This window comes from Phoca vitulina, unplaced genomic scaffold (assembly GCF_004348235.1).
Source record: "Phoca vitulina isolate PV1807 unplaced genomic scaffold, GSC_HSeal_1.0 scaffold21, whole genome shotgun sequence".
NCBI lineage: Eukaryota > Metazoa > Chordata > Mammalia > Carnivora > Phocidae > Phoca > Phoca vitulina.
This window is the reverse complement of record NW_022589724.1, coordinates 19,769,650-19,792,565: the sequence shown is the minus strand read 5'-3', so window position 1 is coordinate 19,792,565 and position 22,916 is coordinate 19,769,650. Positions and strand designations below refer to the sequence as shown.

At 47.5% G+C, this 22,916-nt stretch overlaps 1 protein-coding gene across 5 annotated transcripts in view; it reads left to right on the top strand.

Moving 5' to 3' along the window:
• Window positions 1-22,916, top strand: part of CDK5RAP2 (CDK5 regulatory subunit associated protein 2) — a 174,950-nt gene that overhangs the window by 37,196 nt on the left and 114,838 nt on the right. For 4 of the 5 annotated variants that reach the window (XM_032419157.1, XM_032419155.1, XM_032419156.1 and 1 more), the window contains exons 6-12: window positions 2,104-2,227; window positions 4,689-4,843; window positions 10,979-11,141; window positions 12,206-12,259; window positions 13,095-13,214; window positions 15,587-15,679; window positions 22,216-22,434. In XM_032419157.1, coding sequence (XP_032275048.1) covers window positions 2,104-2,227; window positions 4,689-4,843; window positions 10,979-11,141; window positions 12,206-12,259; window positions 13,095-13,214; window positions 15,587-15,679; window positions 22,216-22,434 — 928 coding nt within the window. The remainder of the gene's footprint in view (window positions 1-2,103; window positions 2,228-4,688; window positions 4,844-10,978; window positions 11,142-12,205; window positions 12,260-13,094; window positions 13,215-15,586; window positions 15,680-22,215; window positions 22,435-22,916) is intronic. The other variant, XM_032419158.1, reaches the window with a different exon arrangement.

The following is a 22,916-nucleotide window of genomic DNA, read 5'->3' as shown; positions in this document are numbered from 1 at the left end:
TCAAAAATTCACATGGCCTGTGCATGTGAGTGTCTGATCACACGGTTCTTGGTTGGGAACATTTTATATACCCCTAAAGTAGGGCATGGGAGGCTGGTGGTGAATAAATCTGTTCTGTTGCAGTTTTTTCGAGAAACCAGCTTTAGGTGGAGCCATTTCCTTTATTATTCTGCCTTCTGGAAACCTGCAATCATTTTAGAAATCTGATGAGAACTGCTCTGAGTATATGTCTCACAAATTCGTATCTGACACTATTTTTCTTTTGAGGAGAACCAAAATGAAAGGCGTCCGTGGTTGCGGTCCCGGGTCTGATTTTGGTGTGTCATCCCCACCGCTCCTCGTCCACTGGACAGAATATTCTGTGGTGCCACAGCAGTGTGAACTCTGCACTTTACGGAGCGGGGGCTGCTCTCGCAGACTCCTCTCCTCATACCCTAAGTGGTAGCTGGTGCTCAACAGACGGATCATGCTGTATTTAAAATGCTTTCCCCTCCGGTTGGCAACAGCTGATGTATAAAAGCCCTTGATCCCTCAGATTTATTTTTGTGGCATGCTGCTCCTTTGCACGTTGGTTTGTCAGACCATCTCTCCCCCTCTCCTGCCACTGGTGGAGGGGTACTTTGTTGGAAGTGTCCTGGTGGGAAATTTGGCAATAGCTTTCAAAAGTCTTAGACGTGTGCTCACCCTGTGACTCAGTAATTCCCTTTGTATGAATTGACCCTAGGAAATCACTAGATAATAAACATACAAGGATGCTTTTATTATAGCATTGCTTATTTTTTTTTATTATGTTAATCACCATACATTACATCATTAGTTTTTGATGTAGTGATCCATGATTCATTGTTTGCATATAACACCCAGTGCTCCATGCAGAACGTGCCCTCCTCAATACCCATCACCAGGCTAACCCATCCTCCCACCCCCCTCCCCTCTAAAACCCTCAGTTTGTTTTTCAGAGTCCATCGTCTCTCATGGTTCTTCTCCCCCTCCGATTTCCCCCCCTTCATTCTTCCCCTCTTGCTACATTCTTCTTCTTCTTTTTTTCTTTCTTAACATATATTGCATTATTTGTTTCAGAGGTACAGATCTGAGATTCAACAGTCTTGCACAATTCACAGCGCTTACCAGAACACATACCCTCCCCAGTGTCCATCACCCAGTCACCCCATCCCTCCCACCCCCTACCACTCCAGCAACCCTCAGTTTGTTTCCTGAGATTAAGAATTCCTCATATCAGTGAGGTCATATGATACATGCCTTTCTCTGACTTATTTTGCTCAGCATAATACCCTCTAGCTCCATCCATGTCATTGTAAATGGCAAGATTTCATTCCTTTTGATGGCTGCATAATATTCCATTGTATATATATACCACATCTTCTTTATCCATTCATCTGTCGATGGACATCTTGGCTCTTTCCACAATTTGTATAGCATTGTTTGTAATATAATAAATAATAACACTAACATTTGAGTACTTTATAACGGGCTTTGTGCTTTAGAAGTATTTTCAGACAAACATGTAAAGTTAGAAATCTAAATTTTTTTTCCATCTGAATGTTTTAAAAATAGGGGATTGAGGTGTGTCACCTGTACTTCAGTAAAAAAATAGGGGATTGATTTTATATATTACAGTATATTTTACACATGAATTAATATGTAGCCTCTAAAAATGATATTTATATTTATTGACCCAGAAGGATGTTTATAGTGTGTTAAATGATAAAATCAGATCATAGATACATGATTCTCTTTTTGTAGAGAATGTCTGTAAGGCTGTATGCTAAAATGTTAACTTAGTTCTTCTGACCGGTAAGATTATAGATGATTCTCCTTTCTTAATTTGTGTTTATATGTATTTTAAATTGGTGTATACTTGGCATGTAATGTATAAGTTTAAGGTGTATATGTTGATTGATTTGATACATTCATATATTGCATTATCTATGTTTTTGAATTACAAATACTAATTTAAAAAAAAAGAACAGCACAGGTCTATGGGAAAAGTGATGAACAAATATTCCTTGTCTCTCTGGGGGCCTTTGAAATCCCTGTCCCACTGTCCCCGCGTGGATTTTACACTTTTGCCTCTTTTTGCAGCAAAGCAGTTGAGAGCCTCGCTGAAGGGGGCGGCTCCGAGGTTCAGCGGGTGAAAGAAGATGCTCAGAAGAAGGTGCAGCAGGTTGAAGATCTCCTAACCAAGAGAATAGTCCATTTAGAAGAGGCAAGTGTGGACACCCTGAGGAGACTGTGTTCTGACAGTGGGTTAAGAGTGGAGGGGGCAGAATTTTGTTCCTTCTACCCTAAACTTTCAGAGTTTCAGCAGAAACGGGAGCCGCCCTTATGAGCAGCTTGTGGGTTCCAGCCCTGTCTTAGGCGCTTTGCGTATAGAATTTGTACCCTCACACCCTGAGTCCTGGCCATTGTCTTCATTCCCGCGGATGAGGACACCGACGTACAGAAAGACTGACCAGTCTAAGTGTGATCCTGGATTTAAATTTGCAACTGCTGATTTTCAAGCCCCTGCTCTTGCGGCAGTACTGCTCTTCTTACCTAGTTCAGGCCCTTGGTTTTACAGAGGAGGAAACAGGCCTGGAGATGGGGAGCGGCTCCCCTAACCCGCGCTAAGCCTGGAAGTGATTCCGCTTTGCAGGCCGTCGCATGCCCATACAGCCCGGTCCCCGGTACCTGGCCTCCATCCCACGTCACCCTGGTGTTCACCGAATGCCTCTTCTTGGGGAGACACCGCATGGAGCCCCTCCTTCTGCTCATTCTCAGGCGCTTCCTGTGACCGTGATGGAGGCAGGATGTGTCTTGGCTAAAAAATCCTGTCTCCTAGGTGTTAAAAGTTTCCGTCCACATTAAGCTAGTGTTCAGTGACACTAGTTAACTTCATTCTCGGTCTTTGAAGTCTCTTGGCCCATCTCCCAATCTCCACCTGAAACCCTGGCTCTTCTTAGATACGAGGAGGGATGGCAGCACAAAGCGCTTCTGGGTCCAGAGGGCAGATGCCCCGGGGCTATACTCTGCAGCCCAGAGTGGTCTTTTCCATTCATGGTGTTTGCACTGGCCCCGCGAGGCTGTAGAGATTCTAGGTCCCAAATACAGACGAGGACACGGCTCTGAGAGGGAGGGAAGCTTAGTCATCAGTGGTAGAGCTGGAACTGAAACAAGAGCCTTCCAACCCCAAATTCTGAGTTTTAGTTAAAATGTCATTGTTGGTTCAGTCATCCTGTGTTCCCCGGGAAGCGCCGCCCGGTGTTTTAGGGTGTCAGCGTGACTGCCTCCGTGCTGGGTTGACCTTCTGCTCTGCCGCTGGTTAGCCTTGTCCCCTTCCCTGAGCCTCTGCTGCCTCGTCTGCAGTGGTTGTCCTAGCAGCCGTGGTCCGAGCAGTGTGTGGGGGGCCAGCCCGTGGGAGGCACCCTTCTTATGCATCCTTTCAGTTTGTCCCTTCAGGAGGCCTGTGAGGTAAATACTTCTATCATTCTTTTTAAAAACAAAAACAGAAACATGATGACCCAGGCACAGGGTGGCCAAGTGCCTTGCTCAGGGTCACACCGGCAGGAACGCCAGGTGCTCTGGCTGTGGAATCTGCATTCTAAACTGCTGTAGGGTGTCTCTCAGCGCGTAACTGTTTAGGGTTAGGTAAGGAACAGAGATAAGAGAAATCAAGCTCCTTGCTCAAAGCCTGGCATTTAACAGGCACTCAGTAAATAGGTTTTGTTTGTTGTCTCAGAGTATCGGGAAATGATTTTTCCCGGCTATCACTGCACTTGCCAGGCAAGCCTCATGCGGAGGAGAGGCCTTCTCCCCCACCCAAGTGGGGGCAGTGATGGGGGCGGCACTGTGGAGGGAAGGGGCAGGGGAGAGGAAGCCAGTGTTACTTTGAGCTCCCTGTGATGCAGCAAGCCTTTGACAGAGTCCCAGAGCAGCTCCTTGATGGGATGGTGGTGATCCCCTGCTTTATGGATAAGCTGGGGCCCAGAGAGGCTACGTGACTACGCAGCGTCCCACAGCAAGTCAGTAGGAGAGCTGGGTTTTGAACCCAGTTTGATTTGACTTTTATCTTTGTGATGTAGTCAGAGGCCGTGGGCACTTGGAGATGCAGATCTACCCCCAGGTCACTTTCCTGAGCTCCAGGGCCCTTTTCCCCAACGTGGGCCCTGCCTGCGTGATTTAGATAATTTCTTTGTTGGCCTCTCTGAGCTCTCAGGAAGAACATAGTTTTTCACCACCGACGTCACCTTGGAGATAGAGAAAATGTACTTGAGAATTGTGTAGTCATCATCTTAAAAGAAATAGGGAGGGGGTGGTTGGGTGTGGGATGAATTTGTATGGAGGTTATGGGGACTCCGGAATTTATGTATGTTTAAGTATTGAGAGGCACATTTCTCCTTGTTCTCATTCAAGCTGTAAATATTGATCTGATTTTTCAAACCCAAAAATAGAGTTTTTGTAGAGTTGAGTCTTTTCCATTGGAAATGCCTGTTACTCTTCAGGATACAAGAGGGAAAAATGGCTGGCAAATGTATTTATTACTGATTCTTCCCATGTATAGTACAATTCAAAGAGGGGAAATGTGCTGGAGAAAAAGTCATAAATATTTATATTTTAATCCAATTTCCTTTCAAAATGTTCCCAATTGTATTGAAAAATTGCATCAAATGCATTTAATTTAACTCTAGGATGTGAAAGCTGCCCAAGCAGAACTGGAAAAGGCCTTTGTGGGGACAGAAACAGAGAAGGCTCTTCGGTTGAGCTTGGAAAACAAGCTTTTGGAGATGAAGAAGAGGCACGAGGGGGACTTGGACATGGCTGTGGTCCTGGAGCAGAAAGACAGGTCTGGCTCTTATCTCTGTGATGCGCTGACATTCGTTTCTCGGGCAGCATGGCGGAAGGGTGTTCCCTTCCTACTCTTCCGCCCCACCTTTCTCTGCTCCCCCACCGTGAGAAAACCTGGAGTAAGATCAGGGTGGAGGGAAAAGGAATAGGGTAGGGATATGAGGACAGGGATAGAATTATAGATAGAAATTCCTGCCAAAATGTTCTGTTCAGATACTAGACGTAGCCTTCAGTTTGGCTGTAAGCTTCCTGGTAACCAAAGGAAAGAGAGAAAAACAGTCTTGATGAATGTAAGAGTCACACTGCTCACAAGAGAAAATGAGCCAGGAATTCAGGAGAAGCCCAGTTTTACTTGATATTGTTGGGGAGAAATTTCTCTTGTGAATCTTCTCAGAGGGAACAGTATGTGATTATATCCCCACAATATCTGTTGAGTTTGTGGGACCTGTTTTTCATCATGTCTTTTTTTCTTTTTAAAGATTTTCATTTGAGAGCGAGAGAGTAAGAGAGAGCACTCAAGTGGGTGGGGGTTGAGCAAAGGGAGAGGGAGAAGCAGACTCCCCGCTGGGCAGGGAGCCCGACGACGCAGGGCCCAGTCCCAGGATCCTGGGATCATGACCTGAGCCGAAGGCAGATGCTTAACCGACTGAGCCACCCAGGCGCCCCTTATCATGTCTTTTAATGCAGGCCGAGGGCCCAGATTAGTACAGTGCGAGGGGCCAAAAGAGTGTAGACCGAGTACAGAGCTCTCTGCTGGTCCAAGAATAAAATGTGTGCCATGTAGTCCAGAGAAATGGATGGGCCATAGGGAGTCTTTTATGGCGGAAGGGTGTTCCCTTCCTACTCTTCCGCCCCACCTTTCTCTGCTCCCCCACCGTGAGAAAACCTGGAGTCTTTAGGTAGTCTTTAATGCTCGTGTCTTACAACCAAACTTTTGATCAAAACTGGTCAGGAGAGAGTTGAGGTTTTCTTCTTTATCATGAACCTTACATTTTGATACTCTTGCCTTGCTTTGCTGGTCACTAGGTGGAAGGTTGTGTCAACTAAATACAAGTGAAACTTCTGGCTAACCTGTGACCTATCCATTGAAGAGCCAAGCTCGTTTGGAATTTGATAGAAATTGTTCTAAAGCAAATGATCTACTTTCCTATTTCCTTAAAAAGAGGATACTGATTCTGGTTCCTTTTTTTTTTTTTTTTGGTTATTCATTGACTTGCGATTGATGTGATGGGCCCACTGTGTTGTTTGGGTTCTGGTGCTCAGTTGCCCCAACTCCCCAACTGCTGTTTGCTTTTCTTTCAGCCTTATGAGATTTGAGTCTGCACCTTGTTTTCATGTTTTAGGATTATCTATAAAAGAGGAATGAATAGACTGAGGGAGAGGCCATGGTTTCCACTTATTCAGTGTCCTAGCTTCAGTGTCTGGAGGAGCTAGCATTTATTTGGTGTGCTGCAACCTTTTCTTAGCTTTGATCTGGAAAACTGAAGTTTTGGGATGAATCTAAGGACGAGTCAGGAAACAGAGTTCTCTGTGTGGTGTAGGACCTCAGCATTGAGTGAATGAGTGTTTTTGTCCATTACGTGGCTAGGAGAGAAGCCTCTCTAGACGGGTGGTTTTTTTTGGCTGGGCCTCCCCCTCAGGGTAGCAGCCTTTTCAGGCACTGTACTGTGAGAGTCTGGAATCCTTTTCCATACAAATTATTTATATGTTTCCTTGTATCTCTCCCAGCTGATGAGCAGTGAAGCCCTTAGAAGGTTTACAGGTTTGTCTTTCCTGGGGGACCTGCAGGTCTCCAGCAGTTAAATTGGAAATAGGGAACCCAGGGAAGAGACCAGAATGTGCAGGGGCAGCCACCAAAGAAGAAAAGACAGAATTCCTGGTGCTGGTGAAGGGTAAGGAGGGAGAGGGCAAGAGGGCTGGGGGTAGGTTTGAGAAGAGGTCGTGGGCGAGAGCAGATTGGAAGGGCCCTGCGGGGGTCCCAGTAGATGCTCGGCAGTTAGTTCACTGGTCTGTTGGATCATTATGCCCTTTGTTCAACAGATACTTTCTGAGCATCTTCTGCTCAGTAAGTGGTGGTTAGAGTATAGGTATGAATGGTACAGACTGGGTCCCTCTCCTAAGGAACCTCATGTCAAGGTGTATGCTTGTCATCTAGCTAGGTGGGAGGAGTGGAGGGCAAGAGCAGAGAAGGGCCAGGTGGATACATGCTGGGTTAACATAACATCTTCCTAATTTCGTTTAGAGGGATTAGGAAAGGCTTCCCAGTGGAAGTATGAGGAGAAAGGAGGAATTACTTGGAGGAAGAAAAGGTGTTCGGGCATTGGGAACCACATGTATGGAAGTTCAGAAGCCTGAGGGCACAGAGCATGACCCGGGGACTTAACACAACTGTAGCATGGCTGGAGAGTTGTGTTCTGGAAGGAAGGTGGAAGAGATGAGGAAAGGGAAGCTGGCCAGATCATGTGGGCTTTGTTGAATAGTTTGGGTTTTGTCTTCAGGGCATGTGACAAGCTGCTGACGAGTTAAGGATGGAAATGGGGTGGTGTCAGGGTCAGACTATAATTTAGAGCAATCCCTTTGGCTGCCCCTAGAGGATGAGTTGGTGGTGGGGCTGGGTGTAAAGACTGCCTCTCAGGCTGATGGAGAAGTCCAGACAAGAGATCATGGTGACCAGGACTGAGGTGACGGAACTAGCATGGAGAAGAACAGGCAGAGCTGCTTGGAAGGTAGAATTGACATGATGGCTTGAGGGGCTTGATCATTGATGAGTTTGGGGATGAGGGAAAGGGCTGCAGAGATACCTCCTCACCCAGGGTTTGAGCGTGAGCAACTGTAGGATGGTGGTACAGTGTGCTGAGTTTGGGGAACGAAAGGGGCAAAGAGCAGATGTTTTTGGGTGGGAGGAGTGGGAAGATAAGCTCTCAATTGGGACATGTTGGGTTGAGGGATCATGGACATCCAAGAGTGAGTCTAGAAGGTGCTTGGGTATATGGATTAAGGCTAGATTAAAGGAGCTGTCGATTCATTCGTTGACCAGCTACTGAGCATGGCCTTGGGTTAGGTGCCAGGAATAGAGAGATGAGCACTTTGTTCCTTATATGGCACTCCCAGCATGGGAGAGGGGACAGATGGGTAAAAAAAAAAGTATTGTGATTGGTGTTAGAGGTAAATTCAGGGTTCTGTGCTGTGACAAAAGCAAGGTGGTGATCAGGTGTGCTTGGGTGTGGGGCAGGGAAGGCCTTGCCACCCTGAGGGAAAGCTTGTGCAAAGAATGGTGTGGAGCCTGGCGCATGTGAAGGTAGTCATAGAAGAAAGTGGTCTTTGTTAGCATATGCCACAGAAGCTTGGCTTCTCATCTTTTTGGAAGGGGGAATTTGGGAAGGGTTGATGCTTATTGAGGACTTAATGTGGTATAGGTGGTGGGGTCTCCGTGTGTGGGCGGTCAGGTCAGGGCGTTGCCAAAGGCTGCATCTTCTTGGGGTTTCCCACAGGCCTGGCTGGATAGGCACAGAAGCCTGATTTGTTAGTCCTGCCCAAGCGGCTGTCTCTCACAGATAGATGTGCCCCAGCCACACTCCCAGAGGCCAGTGCGGCAGCCAGAGGCCACCTCTGGATATCTGCTCACGTGGGGTGTGGGCCTGTCTGGTGGAACTCTCCTGGGACTAGGGTCAGATATTCCCTCCCTCAGGGCAGGCCTGCCCACGAGCTAAATGGAGGTCAGAAGGTGAGCTGCTAAGCGGACTTGGAACGGGGGTGCTTGGGCTTGCCCTGGTGAGATGGATCCAGATGTGCCGTACAGATTGGCCTGTTGTGGATGGGCACTGCTGATGGCTTTCTGGGCTTCCTCCACCCTTTTGAAAGGTATGTGCTTTAGCTACTTGATCTCCTACGACCTGACCTTAGAGCTAGTCTGCATCCTTAAGGCTAACACTGTATCCTCGGCTAACACTGAGGACCCTGCAGGTCAGATGTGGCCAACAGGTATGTTTTATTTGGCCTACACAGTGCTTTTAAAAGTTTGAATTAGGGGTGCCAGGGCGGCTTTCAGCTTGGGTCATGATCCCAGGGTCCTGGGATTGAGCCCCGCATCGGGCTCCTTGCTCAGCGGGGAGCCTGCTTCTCCCTCTCCCACTCCCCCTGCTTGTGCTCTCTCTCTCTCAAATAAATAAAGAAAATCTTGAAAAAAAATAAAAGTTTGAATTAGTTGCCTCTATTTAAAAAAAACCTAGTTTCATGTAAAAGTTTGGTTTTCCAGCCTCTTTTGAAAACCTGGAAGGTGTGGCAAGCCTGGGCCATGGTCTTGCTGGATTGAGGCCACTCCTGTGGAAGGCCCCATGCTCCAGTTTGGCCCCAGTCCCCACAGGGCCTGCCTCTCTCATTCCCATCCCTGCTGGGACTTGCTTTAAGGTAACTAACACAAATCAATTTTATCGAAGTATAAGTTACCTACAATACAGCACATCCATTTCAAGTATACAGGTAGTGACTTTTACCTCTTCAATTGATTCTGTGATGATTTCAGAGTAGAACCCCTAGAGGGCAATCTTACTCCTCTGTCCAAGATTTGGGGGCATTGCACTGGTGCTGCCCTGGTACCCTCTGTGCCTAATTGTCTTAGCCTGTTTGGGGTGCTATAACAAAATACCAGAGATTGGGTAGCTCACAAACAATAGAACTTTATTTCTTACTGTTCTGGAGGCTGGGAGACCAGGGTGGCCGCATGGCCGGGTGAGAGCCCTCTTCCGGCCTGCAGACTTCCCACTGCATCCCTGTGTGGTGGAAGGGGTCAGGCATCTTTCTGGAGCCTCATTTGCCAGGCACTGCTCGCATTCATGAGTTCCACTCACGTGACCTACTCTCCTCCCAAAGCCCCACGTCCTAATCCTGTCACCTGAGGGGGTTAGGATTTTGATATCTGAATTTTGGGGGGCCACAAACATTCAGACCAGAGCACCAGTGCATTGCCTGCTGCCTTTAACTACTTTTAGCTGACTCTGGACCTTCCCCCTGGGAGCCAGGGAAGCTCTCCGACTCTCAGGCCTTTGCTCTTCCTACCATTCAAGTTGTTTTCGAGGCTCAGCTACAGAAAGGCTGTTTGGAGGGCTCTCTGACAAAATGCTAATTGTTGAATGTTAAGGAAAAGTAATACTTACAGCAACTGTCATTGTGGAGTTGTGCTATATGCCTGGAGGTATGTAGGGCTGTTTTAAACATTTTCTCTCTAATCCACATGAGCAAGGTATCCCCATTTCATAGCCGAGGAAATGCAGTTGCATAGAGGTTACATAACTTGGCCACGGTCAGGGAGCATAAATTGGTGGCCTTGAGAAGGTGTTCAGCTCTACCCGCATGGGGCCCTCAGGGTGTGGCTGGCACTGTTTTCTCCAGGGGAGGTCACGCCTAAGTCCCGGGCAGGGTGACGGGCGTGTGTTAGCAGGCGGCTGGGATGGATCACGAAGGGCATTCTGGGTGGGGGGACGAGTGTGAGCAAAGGTCTGGAGGCACAAGACGGCCTGGCTTGTGGACAGAGCTGGAAGCGAGGCTCCTGGGTGGTGAGGGAGCGGGTGGTGGCCTCCTGCGAGAGGGGAAACTGCAGCTGCCAGCAGGGCCTCTGATCTTCTGGGCCCGGAAAGCTAGGGCCTTGCCTGCCTTGCGCACGAGTTTGCCCTTTATCTGGAAAGTCAGTGTATTTTAAACGTTGCCCTGAGGAGCGAGAGAGAGAGGTTCTCTGTTTTTGCCCACTCATCGGGACAGCTCCGCTTTATCAGTTGTGTTTGTTCAGGCTCCAGCGCCCGATTTCTTTTGCAGAGAGGATTCTTGGCCAAAAAAATTAGTAGTCCGCTGCCGTCTGTGGCGAGGGCTGTTGAAAGTCTGAGCCCGGGGGTGGCTCTGTCAGACCATAGTCTGGCAGCTCCGAGGCTGGATCTACCGGGGCCAGGCTGGAGGTGAGGGGACAGTTAATGTCACACGGATTCTGGCCCTTGCTCTCCGACCTGCACGGTGCGATTCCATTCCTGCTCAGTCATTGGGCATGTCTACTTTGACGATGTCTGGCCCCATTTCCTGCCTCCTCCTCTTCCACTGAGCTCAGAGAACAGCTTAGAATTAATATTTAAATTTTGTTCGCTTTTAGACTGATTGAGGAGTTGAAGCTGTCTTTGAAGAGCAAAGAAGCTTTAATTCAGTGCCTTAAAGAGGAGACATCTCAGATGGCATGTCCTGATGAGAGTGTGTCGTCTGGGGAGCTCCAAGCACTCTCTGCGGCTCCGAGGGGAGAACAGGAGAGAGGAGCTGAGGTGAGCCGGCGGGGTGTAGAGGGGGACTTTAATAGCACCCCGGACTCCTCTGTGGCAGATGGGGTGCACACTCGGTCCCCACGAGTCACACACAGACTGCTTCCAAATATTAGCTCCTCGGCAGCCGAGGAATTAGCAGGAACCTCCTTTGTCGGGGGCCCTGGCATGTCTCCCCGCCTTCCGGCCTCATGTTCAGACAGAGTCGGTTAAAAAAGCAGTCCATACCTGCTTGCCTCTTCTACCGTGTGTTGATTTGTTGTTGCCGGGGGACTTTATTTTCGCCCTTTGGGTTTTCGTGGGATAAAACTTAGTACCTCTTTTACCTTTGTGGTTAGAGGCCATGAGGGAAGGGAACTAAGTGGTGCTGGGCCCGGCGGCCGGCGAGGCAGTCCAGCACACTGCCACATCGAGTCCTTCCAGCCACTCTGATCACAGGCTCCTCATGGAATTTAGAAATGGGCTCAGACGAGTTGCTCTCTTTTCCTGGGCTCCAAGAGGTGGGTTGCTAGTAGCAGAGCCCAGAGCCTCCCAGAGGGCCTGCAAGACAGTGGCCGGGGCCTGGCAGCGCAGGGGGGCCTAGCTGAGACCTCCCAGTTTTTGTCGGACCAGGGGTGGCTGCTGCATGTGCTACATTCACAGTGTGGGATGTTCTAGATGCTCAGGGAAAGTCTTGAGTTTTTTTTATGGAGCAGTCTTCTTTGTCCCTGCCGTGGGACAGTGATTTCTGTAGCCTCACTGGTTAGTTTTTGGCTGTACTCAGCCCACGTCTCCTGCTCCTCCCGTGAACCCCACGGGGCCCTGTCCTTCCGTTGGCCCTTTTCATCGTCCAGCGGCTCTGTGGTTCACTCTCTGTGGGGCTGGTGATCAACCCGCGTGACTACTTGCGTGTCTTTACATTTCTCTTCACTCGGGACATCCGCTGAGACAGACAGGAGTGGACACTTATTTCCGTGACTTCCACAGTGGTGGGGAGAAGTGAGGAAATGAGATGCTCGTTCTAATTGTTCTGGGGAAGTTGTTGGATTGTGAGTCCCTTCCAGGTGCCAATAAATGCCTTTTCTCAGGCCGCACAAATGGAGCTCCAGAAGGAGAGACACCGCTTTGAAGAGAGGATCCAGGTATGTTGATGCAATTTAAAATAACGTATTGAAGATTTTTCCTTGCCTCTTGCTTTATTCCGAGAGCAGTTAGTTCGGTGTGACAACAGCTGTCACTTAGGGCATGCCAGTGGGTGCCAGGCAGGCTTTCAGGACTCCAGAGAAGGTCTCTCCGGCTTGGCGGTAATTCTGTGGAGCCGACATTCCCATTGTGCAGATGAGGCTTGTGAGGCTCCAAGACGCGAGGGCTCTTTCCCAAGATCAGGTAGCTTGGACGAGCTCTAGCGGGGACCCAGACCTGCCACTGCTCCGTGTCCCCCAGTCCCGGCAGGTGGCATTTGTATGGCGCCCGCCAGCTTGGAAAGTGCTTGCCGTCCATTATCTCATTTGATCCTCACAAAACCCCGGGAGGGAGGCAGCGTGATTATCTTTAGAAATGAACTCAGACTGTACGTGTATATGTTCAGTCTCCATCAAACCAAATTCTCCGCTAGCTTTTGTAGCATTAAGGAATGAAATTAATGATCTATTATTTCCCCCAGATAACCTGGTAGGGTTTCAAAGACTGATGTGACTGTATGCAATTCCAGAAGGCACTGGAGTGCTTCCGCAGGAGTAGCTGTCACCATCTTAGCTGAGCTGCTCCCCTTCCTCTCACCCAGCCCTGTTGCCGTGGGCGCTAGCGCCGTAGTGGGGAGCTGCCGCTGCTGCCTCCAGCTCTGCTTGGAAACATTAATCACACGGTGACAGGAATAAGATAGAATAACTGCGTTTGAGTGTGCTCTTACAGATATATTTACAGTGCATTTTGGTTGGAACGCATCAACTTAGTGAATCTTTTTCTAATCTAATTTAGGCACTTCAGGAGGACCTGAGAGAGAAGGAAAGAGAAATTGCTACAGAAAAGAAAAATAGTTTAAAGAGGGATAAAGCCATTCAGGGTCTAACCATGGCATTAAAGTCAAAGGAAAAAGAGGTATGTGGTGAGTCTGATACACCCGAAGTGAGATTTTTCTTTATTAGCTTCTGTGGCTGGCCTGTCCTACCCTGAATTTTTAGCTTTAGGTGGAAAGTTTCTAAAAGAGCTGGGACGAGTATAGGGGGTGGGGAAAGGGCCCGTTAGTCCATTAGAATTTCCTTTGGAATGTCCAATCTAGTGCTATCCAAGAAAAATACTGCGTAAGGTACATGTGGATGTTTGAATTTTCGAGTAGCTACATTAAAAGAAGTGAGAAGAAACAAGCGAAATGAACTTTAATAATGTATATATCCCAAATGTTATCATTTCAACATGTAAGCAGTAAAACAGTAGTAGTAATGAGGTGTTCAGCATCTTTTTCATCCTAGTGTCATCTCTAAAGTGCAAGTGTGCTTACAGCACATCTCACTTCAGACGAACCACACTTCAAGTGCCCAATAGCCACAGGGGGCCAGTGGCTGCCATATTGGACGATGCCCATTCTCGTAAAGACAACAAGATGGCGATGAAGGACGTTTGGGAGGCAAGGCCATGCCTGTGAACCAGTTAGCTACCTGGGTCGTTGCCTTTGGGATCGAAGGTTGTGGCCAATGGTTCCATGCTATTTTATTATTGTTAGCATGGCAGTCTGTTGTTTTCGCATTAACTGAGCGAGGCACGGATACAGAAAAGAAAACCCAGCCCTGCTTGCAAGTCCGGTGAGGAAGAAAGACAGAGTGAAGGTGTGGTGATTGAGGGACGTTCGGGGGGCTGTGCAAGCGCAGGGCAGGGGACCTGAACCAGATTAGGGTATGTACATGGGGAGCAGAACTTGGAGGAGAAGGTGTCCGAGCTGAATCTTGAAGGATGAGTAGGAGTTGGTTGGCAGGGGAGGCAGAGGGGAGAACAATGGTTAATCCATTAAGTTAGGAAAGAGCCTGAAAGGTCTCTGTGGAACCAAAAGCATTTTGAGGTTGTCTGGGCATCAAGTGCAGAACCTAAGGGAGGCTAGAGAAGAAGCTGGTGGGGTTGCACAGGGCCAGCCAGTGATGGTGGAATTAGTCACTTTTGGCTGTTCGGGAAGCAGGCCACTGAAGGCTCTTCAGGAGGAGGGGTATGATCACATTTGCATTTTAGTGAGGTCTCTGGCTGTATCTGGAGAGTGGCTTGTAGGAGGGAGAGAATGGGGGTAGGGAGGCCAGTAGCGGAGGTGAGAGCCAAGAAGGACTGAGTTAGAGCAGTGGTCACTGCTGAATAGGAATCGAGGGGCAGGGCTTACTCAGGAAATGAAACTAGACGTAGTCAGAAATAATTAAAAATTAGAGGTAAATTTGGGGAAATTTGTGGAGGGGACATAGGACTGAGAGAAGGAGCAGTGGAGGATGACTTCTGGGGGTCTGGCTGGAGTGACTGGGATATGGTGGTGCCACCGACTCAGTTGACAGCATAAGAGAATGGAGTATGATGGCCAGGTGGGTGTGGTGATGGAGGCGATGAGTCTGTTTACAAAGTGTTGACTGTGAGGCGCTCGTGGACCGCCGAGGTGGGATGTCCAGGGCGAGATGGGTATGTCAGCCTCAAGCCTGGAGAGAGCTCAGGTGTGAGTTACAATTCTAAGAGTGGGGCTCCCTGTCTCGGGAGTGCATAGAAGGGAAAGAACAAGGCTGAGGTTGGCGCCACAGGGGACATCAGAATTTCAGGGACGGGGAGAGGAAGGCACGAAGGGGACAGGAATGGTTGCACAAGCACGAAGTGAACCAGGAAACGGTGGCGCTGAAGAAGCTGAAGAGGGGAGAGTTTGAGTAATCACCAGTGTCAGATGCGGCAGAGATTTGGCTCATAGTAATAGTAGTTATAATTTCTACCATTGTATAATGCGGGAGTTCAGGGCCCAGCTGAAGTTGGAGACCTTCCATGTAGAGTGGCGCCAGTGGAGGGGCCATTGTGGGTGCTGGCCAAGTCCAGCGTGTGGCCATGGGCGTCACCGCTGACTGGGGTACAGGAGAAGGTCACCAGAGATGAGAGATTCTGGGAGTGGCCAGGCCCCTCTCTATGGGCAGCAATAATGTAACGCTTCGTCTCAGCCAGGCCTGATTTTAGCACCAGTACCCATCACTTCACTCAGCCCTAGCGTTGCTGGAGTTGGGTGAGTAGTGGTCTCCTCGTGTTCTGGTTGCGGGAGTTGGGGCTCAAAGAGATTAAGTACCTTGCCTGAAGTCGCTCAGCTAGTGAATGGCCAGGGTAGGAGTCCCACTTCTCTGACTTCACGCCTTCCCTGACTACGAAGCCCTTGGTCAGAAGGCCGCGCCGTCCAGCAGGAAGAGCACTTGAGTGTGCACCGGGAGGGGAGACCCGTTGCACACTTGGCTGCTGTTCTTACTTTGACCCAGGTGGAAGACCTTAACTCTGAGATCGAAGAGCTCAGTGCTGCCTTTGCAGAAGTCACAGAGGCCCCCGCGAGAGCACAGACACAGAAATTCCAGGTAAGCGTTCGCTTGGCTTGAAGTGGCCCTCGGTCCTGACTCCTGGGGAGGGCAAGGCCTGGCAGCTGAGAGGAACCCGGTGCTGATATAACAGCTGGTATTTATTGAACACATACTGTGTGCCAAGCGCTGTGCTCAGTGCTGTCTGGGTTAGCTCGGGGGATCTGGACAGCAGATCATGGAGGAGGCACTGTTAATATCCAGGTTCACAGAGTCCGGTAACTTGCATAGGGTCATAAAAGTGGTAAGTGAGAGAACCAGAGCCTGTCTCACCCCCAGGCCTGTGCTTTTACCTGCCACCACCACCCCCACCCCCCCGCCGGTTCCTTTAGTCCACCTGCTCCCTGCCACCACGTGTCACTTCCACACTTTGAGGATTTGACCTGCCCTTTCTCCTTTATCCCCCTCAGCCTTGTACTCCAAGGACTCCTGCTGGTCTCCGCCTTGATGTTCCACCTTTCTGGTTAATTTTAGTTTTGTGTTTTTAATTTTTTTGATGTTTTCTTGCCATGTTTCTAGTTTCTCTATACAGTGTATCCCTATTACTAATAATCAGCCAATAAGGTTCCATCGTCTGAATAAGCCCCATACTGCTTAAAGCTCTCCCTGCCACCTTCCCCCCATGGTATTTTTGGTTATAAAGTAGAAGTTAGAAGTTAAATCTGATTTAAGACTGCTTGATTCCTAAGATTCATGTCCCACGTCTTATCTTTTGCAGAGCCCTGGTTCACAGTAAGAATAATTGAAGTAATTTGGTTTAAATCATGGTGCAGTAGAAGCATAGGCAAGTCTCTGCCTTTGGAATCTCAGATTTGCCTCCCCCACCATTTGGTTGGTGAAGTGGAGCTGGGATTACACTGAGGTGTTTTTTTTCCCCCCTTGCTTTGAAAATAACACATCTTAAAAGCTGAATTCTTAGGAAAACCATTGATATTTCCTACTGCTTGAGGAAAAAAAACGTTGGCAGTTGGCAAGCATAGAGACCAGGCAGACATCCCTATAGTCGTTGGTATTTTGCTTGTTAGTGTTGGGCCTTGAACATTTAAATGCTACCCAGATTTATCACATAACATTTATTAATTTCCTAACCATCCGTCGTAGCTGAAAGACTTTCAGAATGATTTTTGAGGTCTTGTCACTTAACAGTGTTGGCTGGGTTTCTTGTCTTGCAAGATACAGAGGTCATGAGCTTTCGAAAGTCCTTAGGTTCTGCCTGCCTGCTTGGCTGTTCTGAGAGTGCTCCTTTAATCCTTACCCATGGAGGTAGCATGTTTACTGGTTTAGCAGGTTGTCGGGACTTGACCTCAAGTCTGGCTCCAAAATCTGTGTCCTTGCCGCCGTTTTGATTGTGTGTGTGTGTGTGTGTGTGTGTGTAAATGCACACAGTGTGCTTATATTGGCTGTTTTTCTACATTTGAATGTTGCACAGGCCCTTGAAGATGCCTTTTCTTTCACATAGTGGGACCTTTTGGGAATGTCACATGATTTGAACTAATTGCAGCTTGACTAGAGTACCCAGAATTCACAGGGTTGGTGTTAAGCCTGACATCGAGACAACAGCCGCGGTCCTCACCTTCGTGGAGTGGTTGTCACAGTGCGGAGATGGGAGTTCTAGTCCCAGGTGTGCCTCTGTGAAGGTTGCAGCGTGGGGTGCCTGGAGCTACCTCCAGACCCATTAAAAAGTATATATTTTCAAATTGGAAATACAGGTTTCCCCCACTATCCAAAAGTAGAGCTTTCGTATGAAATCTTCACCAGCCAAAACGCCATAAAGCAAAGAAGCAATTAACATTAATTTGCATGGAAAAATTTTTGAGCGTTCTCAGACCCAAAAAACCACCTCTCTTTTTTTAGACTTTTCTGACACTTTAGGACATATCACCTTGCTAAGAGATACAAAAAAATACATCAAGATAAAGCACAGATGCTCACAAGACACCGCAGTTCAGAGGTATGGTGGTTGAGATGCTCAGTGTAGTTCCCGGGGAAGGAGCTCAGTGGGGTCACCCTCTCTGCTCTGGGTGCTTGCTGCCTCTATAACGGCCCACTGCAAAACCAACGCGGAATGGCCTTTCCACTTAAAAAAATTTTTTTTTACTGAAGCGTAGTTGACATACAATATTATATTTGTTTCAGGTGTAAAACAGTGATTCAACGTTTATATGTATAACGAAGTGATCACAGTAAATCTAGCTACCACCTGTCACCACATGTAGTTGTTACAGTATTATTAACTGTATTCTCTTTGCTGTTCATTACATCCTTGTGACCTGTTTTATAACTGGAAGTTTGTACCTTTTTTAAATCCCATTCTTCTCTTTTGCCCATCTCTCCACCCCCTCTCCTCTGGCAACCACGGAATTGCTCTGTGTATCTGTGAGTATACCTGGGTGCCTTCTTTCATAAAAGTGCAAATCCTCTCCTGATTTCTTTTGCTTAGCGAAAACAGGTGCTATTGTAGGTCTTTTGTAAGAGTGAAGTGGCGTCATGCGAACTTTTGAAAAGTGGGGCATACTTGTACATTTTTTCTCCTCCCCTCCCTGCTCAGCTGTAAAAGTAAATTGCACATTGTAGGAATTTATAAAATACTTAAAACAGTGGAAAGAGTTTGATAGATGTCACCAATAAACTCATGTCTAAAGATGTTCACTATTAACACCTTGACTCTTTCGATGCATATTTATACATACATATTTGAAAAAGTAGAAAGGATCATAATGCCTATTTTGTTCTATAATCTTTTTTTCATCTAATATTCTTATCATGACAGTATATATAGATCTACGTACTCCTTTTTTAAAATTTTCATTTTGAAATAATTATAGATTCACATGCAGTAGATTTCTGTATACTCTTTACCTGGTTCTCCCAAAGGTGACACCTTCCCTAACTTTAATAACAATATCACAACCAGGACATCGGTCTTGGTGCAATCCATGGTTCTTACTCAGATTTCCGCAGTTTGACACGCACTCATTTGTGTGTGTGTGTGTGTGTGTATGTATGTGTGTTTATCCCTATGCTTTTTAAACAATTTTTTTTTTAAGATTTTATTTATTTATTTGACAGAGATAGAGCACAAGTAGGCAGAGCGGCAGGCAGTGGGAGAGGGAGAAGCAGACTCCCCGCTGAGCAGGGAGCCCGATGTGGGACTTGATCCCAGGACCCCGGGACCATGACCTGAGCCAAAGGCAGACACTTAACTGACTGAGCCACCCAGGCGCCCCTTAAACAATCTTTGTAAACAGCCGTACTGTATGTATGTACCATATTATTTTTACTGGGGAGAACATGGGTGGGACATGTATTTGAATCTTGACTCTGCTCTTCACTGCTGTTGTAGCTGTGGGCAAGATGTTAGAGCTCTCCCAGCCTGCTTACCCATTGTAAAGTCCGGATAATCGCACTTAGGTCACAGTATCCTTACAAGGATTACACGACACGGTGTACCTGGGCACAGGTAGTAACTCAGTAAATGTTGTTAACTCATTCTTAAGTTGGGTAGTATCATGTTCAGGCATAAAAATATAGTAGTTACTTTGGTTGGTTTTTCAAATTCTCTGTTAATGGTGTTGTGCAAATAGCTTTTAGTTTGAGGAAACTCTCCATAGTGTCCCTTGATTGGGAATGGAAGATCATGCATGTGCCGGAGAAGGGCAACTAGATTTATTGGTCCTGCACTCCCGGACACGGGACTTCCGGTATCATGTTTCATCTTCACGACAGCCCCATGAGATAGAGATTTCACAGATGAGGAAGCTGAGCTGCAGAAAAGTTAACTCCTCCCAAGTCACATAGCTAGAACTGGGCTTCGAACCCTGGGCTCTGTGACTCTGTCTCTATTAGACTCATCATGTTTCTGCACTGTGGGGAACAGTGATTTGGCTCATGCGATGTTTGGCCTTGTTTCCGTCTAGGTCTAATCGTGCCAAACGTTTGCCGCCTGTTTGTAAACCCCCCTCTGACGACAGGAATTCAGAAATCAGGGTGTTGCGCAGAAAAAGGTACAAACCTTTCCAAAGGGTCTCAGAGGGCCATTTAAGGAAAATTGAACATGGAAAGTATCTTTATGGTGTGAGTATGAATTTGAACTTTTTAAACGAGGCTCTGTGATCGTTATTTGCGCGGTAACCCGCAGAACGTTCATCACTTTATGATAACTATTATTTTAATCGTCACCATGGCTGGCCTGTGTTTAACAGGCTCCTAATTGGTGTTCCTGTCTCTAGCCTTCCCCTCCTTGAATTCAGTCTTCTTGTTTTAATTCTTGCTGGTTTATTGGTGTTAATTGGGATCGTCCCTGGGATGGGTGCGGCAGTGTAGTGCTGTGGAGAGAGTCCAACATTTAATCACTTACGGTCTGATGACAGGCTCGTCACTGAACAGTTCTGGGCCTCAGTGGCTTGGATAGGGCCAGTAGTGTGTGCTTCGTAGGGTTGGCATGAGAAGTGGAGATACAGATACAGAATGTGTGCAAAAGCGCCTGGTTTAGCTCCTCGTATGTAATCAGTGCTTAATAAAACGTTAAGTATGAAAATGGCTCAAGATGAGCGTTTTTCCTATCATTGTTCGTCTTCTTTTGTTTTTTGAGTTTATTTAAATAAGCAATGCCCCAGATATTTTTCTTTTTTTAGGCCTCGTGATTTAGGGACGCCTGGGTGGCTCAGTCGGTTAAGCATCTGCCTTCAGCTCAGGTCATGGTCCCTGCGTCCTGAGATCAAGCCCCCTGTCCTCTGGCTCTCTGCTTAGCGGGGAGCATGTTTCTCCTTCTCCCTCTGCCCCTTCCTCCGCTTATGTACTTTCTTTCTCTCGTGTGCGCGCTCTCTCTCTGTCTTGCATGTGCTCTCTTTCTATCAAATAAATAAAATCTTTAAAAATTTTTCTGATTTTAAAGGAAGGTGAAACAGAAGCTTCTATAAACCCCACTTTGAAATGTGAATGGGGTTCCCCCTCAGTCCCTGTTGCTAGGACCTAAATAGCAATGGGGAAACATGGGATGGCTGGGCCTCACCTCTCCCGGAGTAACTATGGCCGTAGCCCACCTCTCCTAACAGCTAGGACTTAACTAGCATTAGTGGCAGAGCTGGATCTCCTGGAAAGGCCAAGAAGCTGGAGCAGGTCCCCTTACCCCACAGTCTGAGTTGTGGCCTTGACAGCTCACGGGTCCCTTGCTATTGAGTTTTTAATCATGAGCCTTTGTCTAATCCAAAGAACAGATGTAAAAAAAAAAGGTTTATTTTCTCCTGATTATAAGTAATATATATGTTACAAATTTCCTTTTTGGGAGACTAGAAAGAAGGAAAAAAAGGGGTATCAGGAGATCACCCAGCCACGCTGTTAACATTTTGATGTTTTGCTTTCTCAGCTTTCTCCTATGCATAGATTTTACTTTTTAGCTCATTCACAATTTAATCTTCTGTTATTTCATATCATGTTGTGACTTGGAATATTCGCATGTTATTGGTTTAGGTTCTTAGTTTTTCCTGTTAGAGTAAATCTCTGATGGATGACTATGTACATAAGGCTTTACCCCCCTGTATTTTGGATTCTTCCCCTGAGATTGAATCCTGGGAGCCGAATCGTTGGGATGAGTGTGAACACGTCTATCCTGTACACACACACTTGGTGTATATAATCTGTCCATAGAGAGTTACATTAATTTACATTCCTGCCAGTGTACTTCTTGGCTTCTGGATGCTTGGTCAGCTCTTGAAAAGTTAATATTAATTGTGTTGCTTCATAGTAAGTTTGACAGCACTGGATATTCTCATTAAAACCTTCTTACTACATGAAAGCTTGTTTTAATTTGCTCTTTTTGATTATTGGTGAGTTACAGTATTTTTTCAAATGCTTGATAATCACATATGTATTTTCTTTTCTACTAAACTGTGTGTTAATGAAGTAAGGATGTTCTGGACAGAACTAACCCTTGGACTCTGCTGAGTTTACAGCCGCTCGCGGTGGCCATGGGGCTGCCATGCTGACCATTTCTGTTTCCCCAGATGACTTTGGGTCCGAGCTGCTCTAACCTCCGTGAGCATTGCCCATGCTTGAGTCTGCCTCTGCTTCTCAGATGGTGCTCTTCATGTTCTACCTTTTATAAATAACTTGTTGAAGTTTTTCTTTTTTAAACCATTACAAAAGTAAAATGCTCAGTAACCTTAGAACATTTGAAAGAAGTGAAGGAAGAAAATCACCCATGTACCCACCCAACTGAAGACAGTTTCTGACGTTCTTTGCTTTTCCTTGAAGTCTTTTAAAAAAGAAAAAAGCTTCTTTTACACAGTTGTAGCCTTTTCCCCTCTTAATATCAACATCGTAACATCAACATGGTAACATAATCATCACTCTGTGTTATTTCAGAATCTTCGTATTATTTGTGCTTTGGGTCCTGGAGGTTGTTTATGTTAATCTTCCTCTTTTCGTTCCTTAACTCCCTTCCCCCCACCCCAAGGTGAAAAAGGAGCCCAGATTTCTTGGTCTGTTTAGTGTGCTACAGAAATCAGCTCATCTCCCCTGCCTCCCTCCTCTTGTAGGGGTCCGAAGATTATGAGGCTGCTCTCTTAGAGAAGGCAGCCCTTTTAGCACAGCTGAACTCCGAAAACCTCAACAAGAGTGCAGAGAACCACAGACTGCGTAGGAACATTGAGAAGGTGACCCAGGAGCTGAGCGCCCTGCAGCAGGAGAGGGAGAGGCTGGAGAGGGATGTGGAGGAAGCCCACCGCCAGAAGAGCAGACGCGACCACACCATCCACGTGAGCAGCAGTGGCGTGGCGGGCGGGGGCTGTTGACGGCTCCTCTGGCTTTAGGGAGGCCTTCTCTGCGGGAGACTTAGAAAAATCTGAAAAACTGAAAGGAGAAAACATTTCACTCACCATCTCATCATCTTGAAATTATTTCTTTGTCTCGCATGTGCGTGCACACACCCACACATGCACCCACACCCCCACCCCACCCGCCCAAACCCACCCACACACCCATGCACACCCACCCATGCACACCCACCCACACACCCACCCGCACCCGTACCTACCCACCCCACCCACCCACACCCGCACCCACCCACACACCCACACCCACCCACACCCACACCCACCCACATTCACACCCACCCACACCCACCCACACCCACACCCCACCCACCCCCACCCCCACCCACCCACCCACCCACACCCACACCCACCCACATTCACACCCACCCACACCCACCCACATACCCACCCACACCCACCAACAC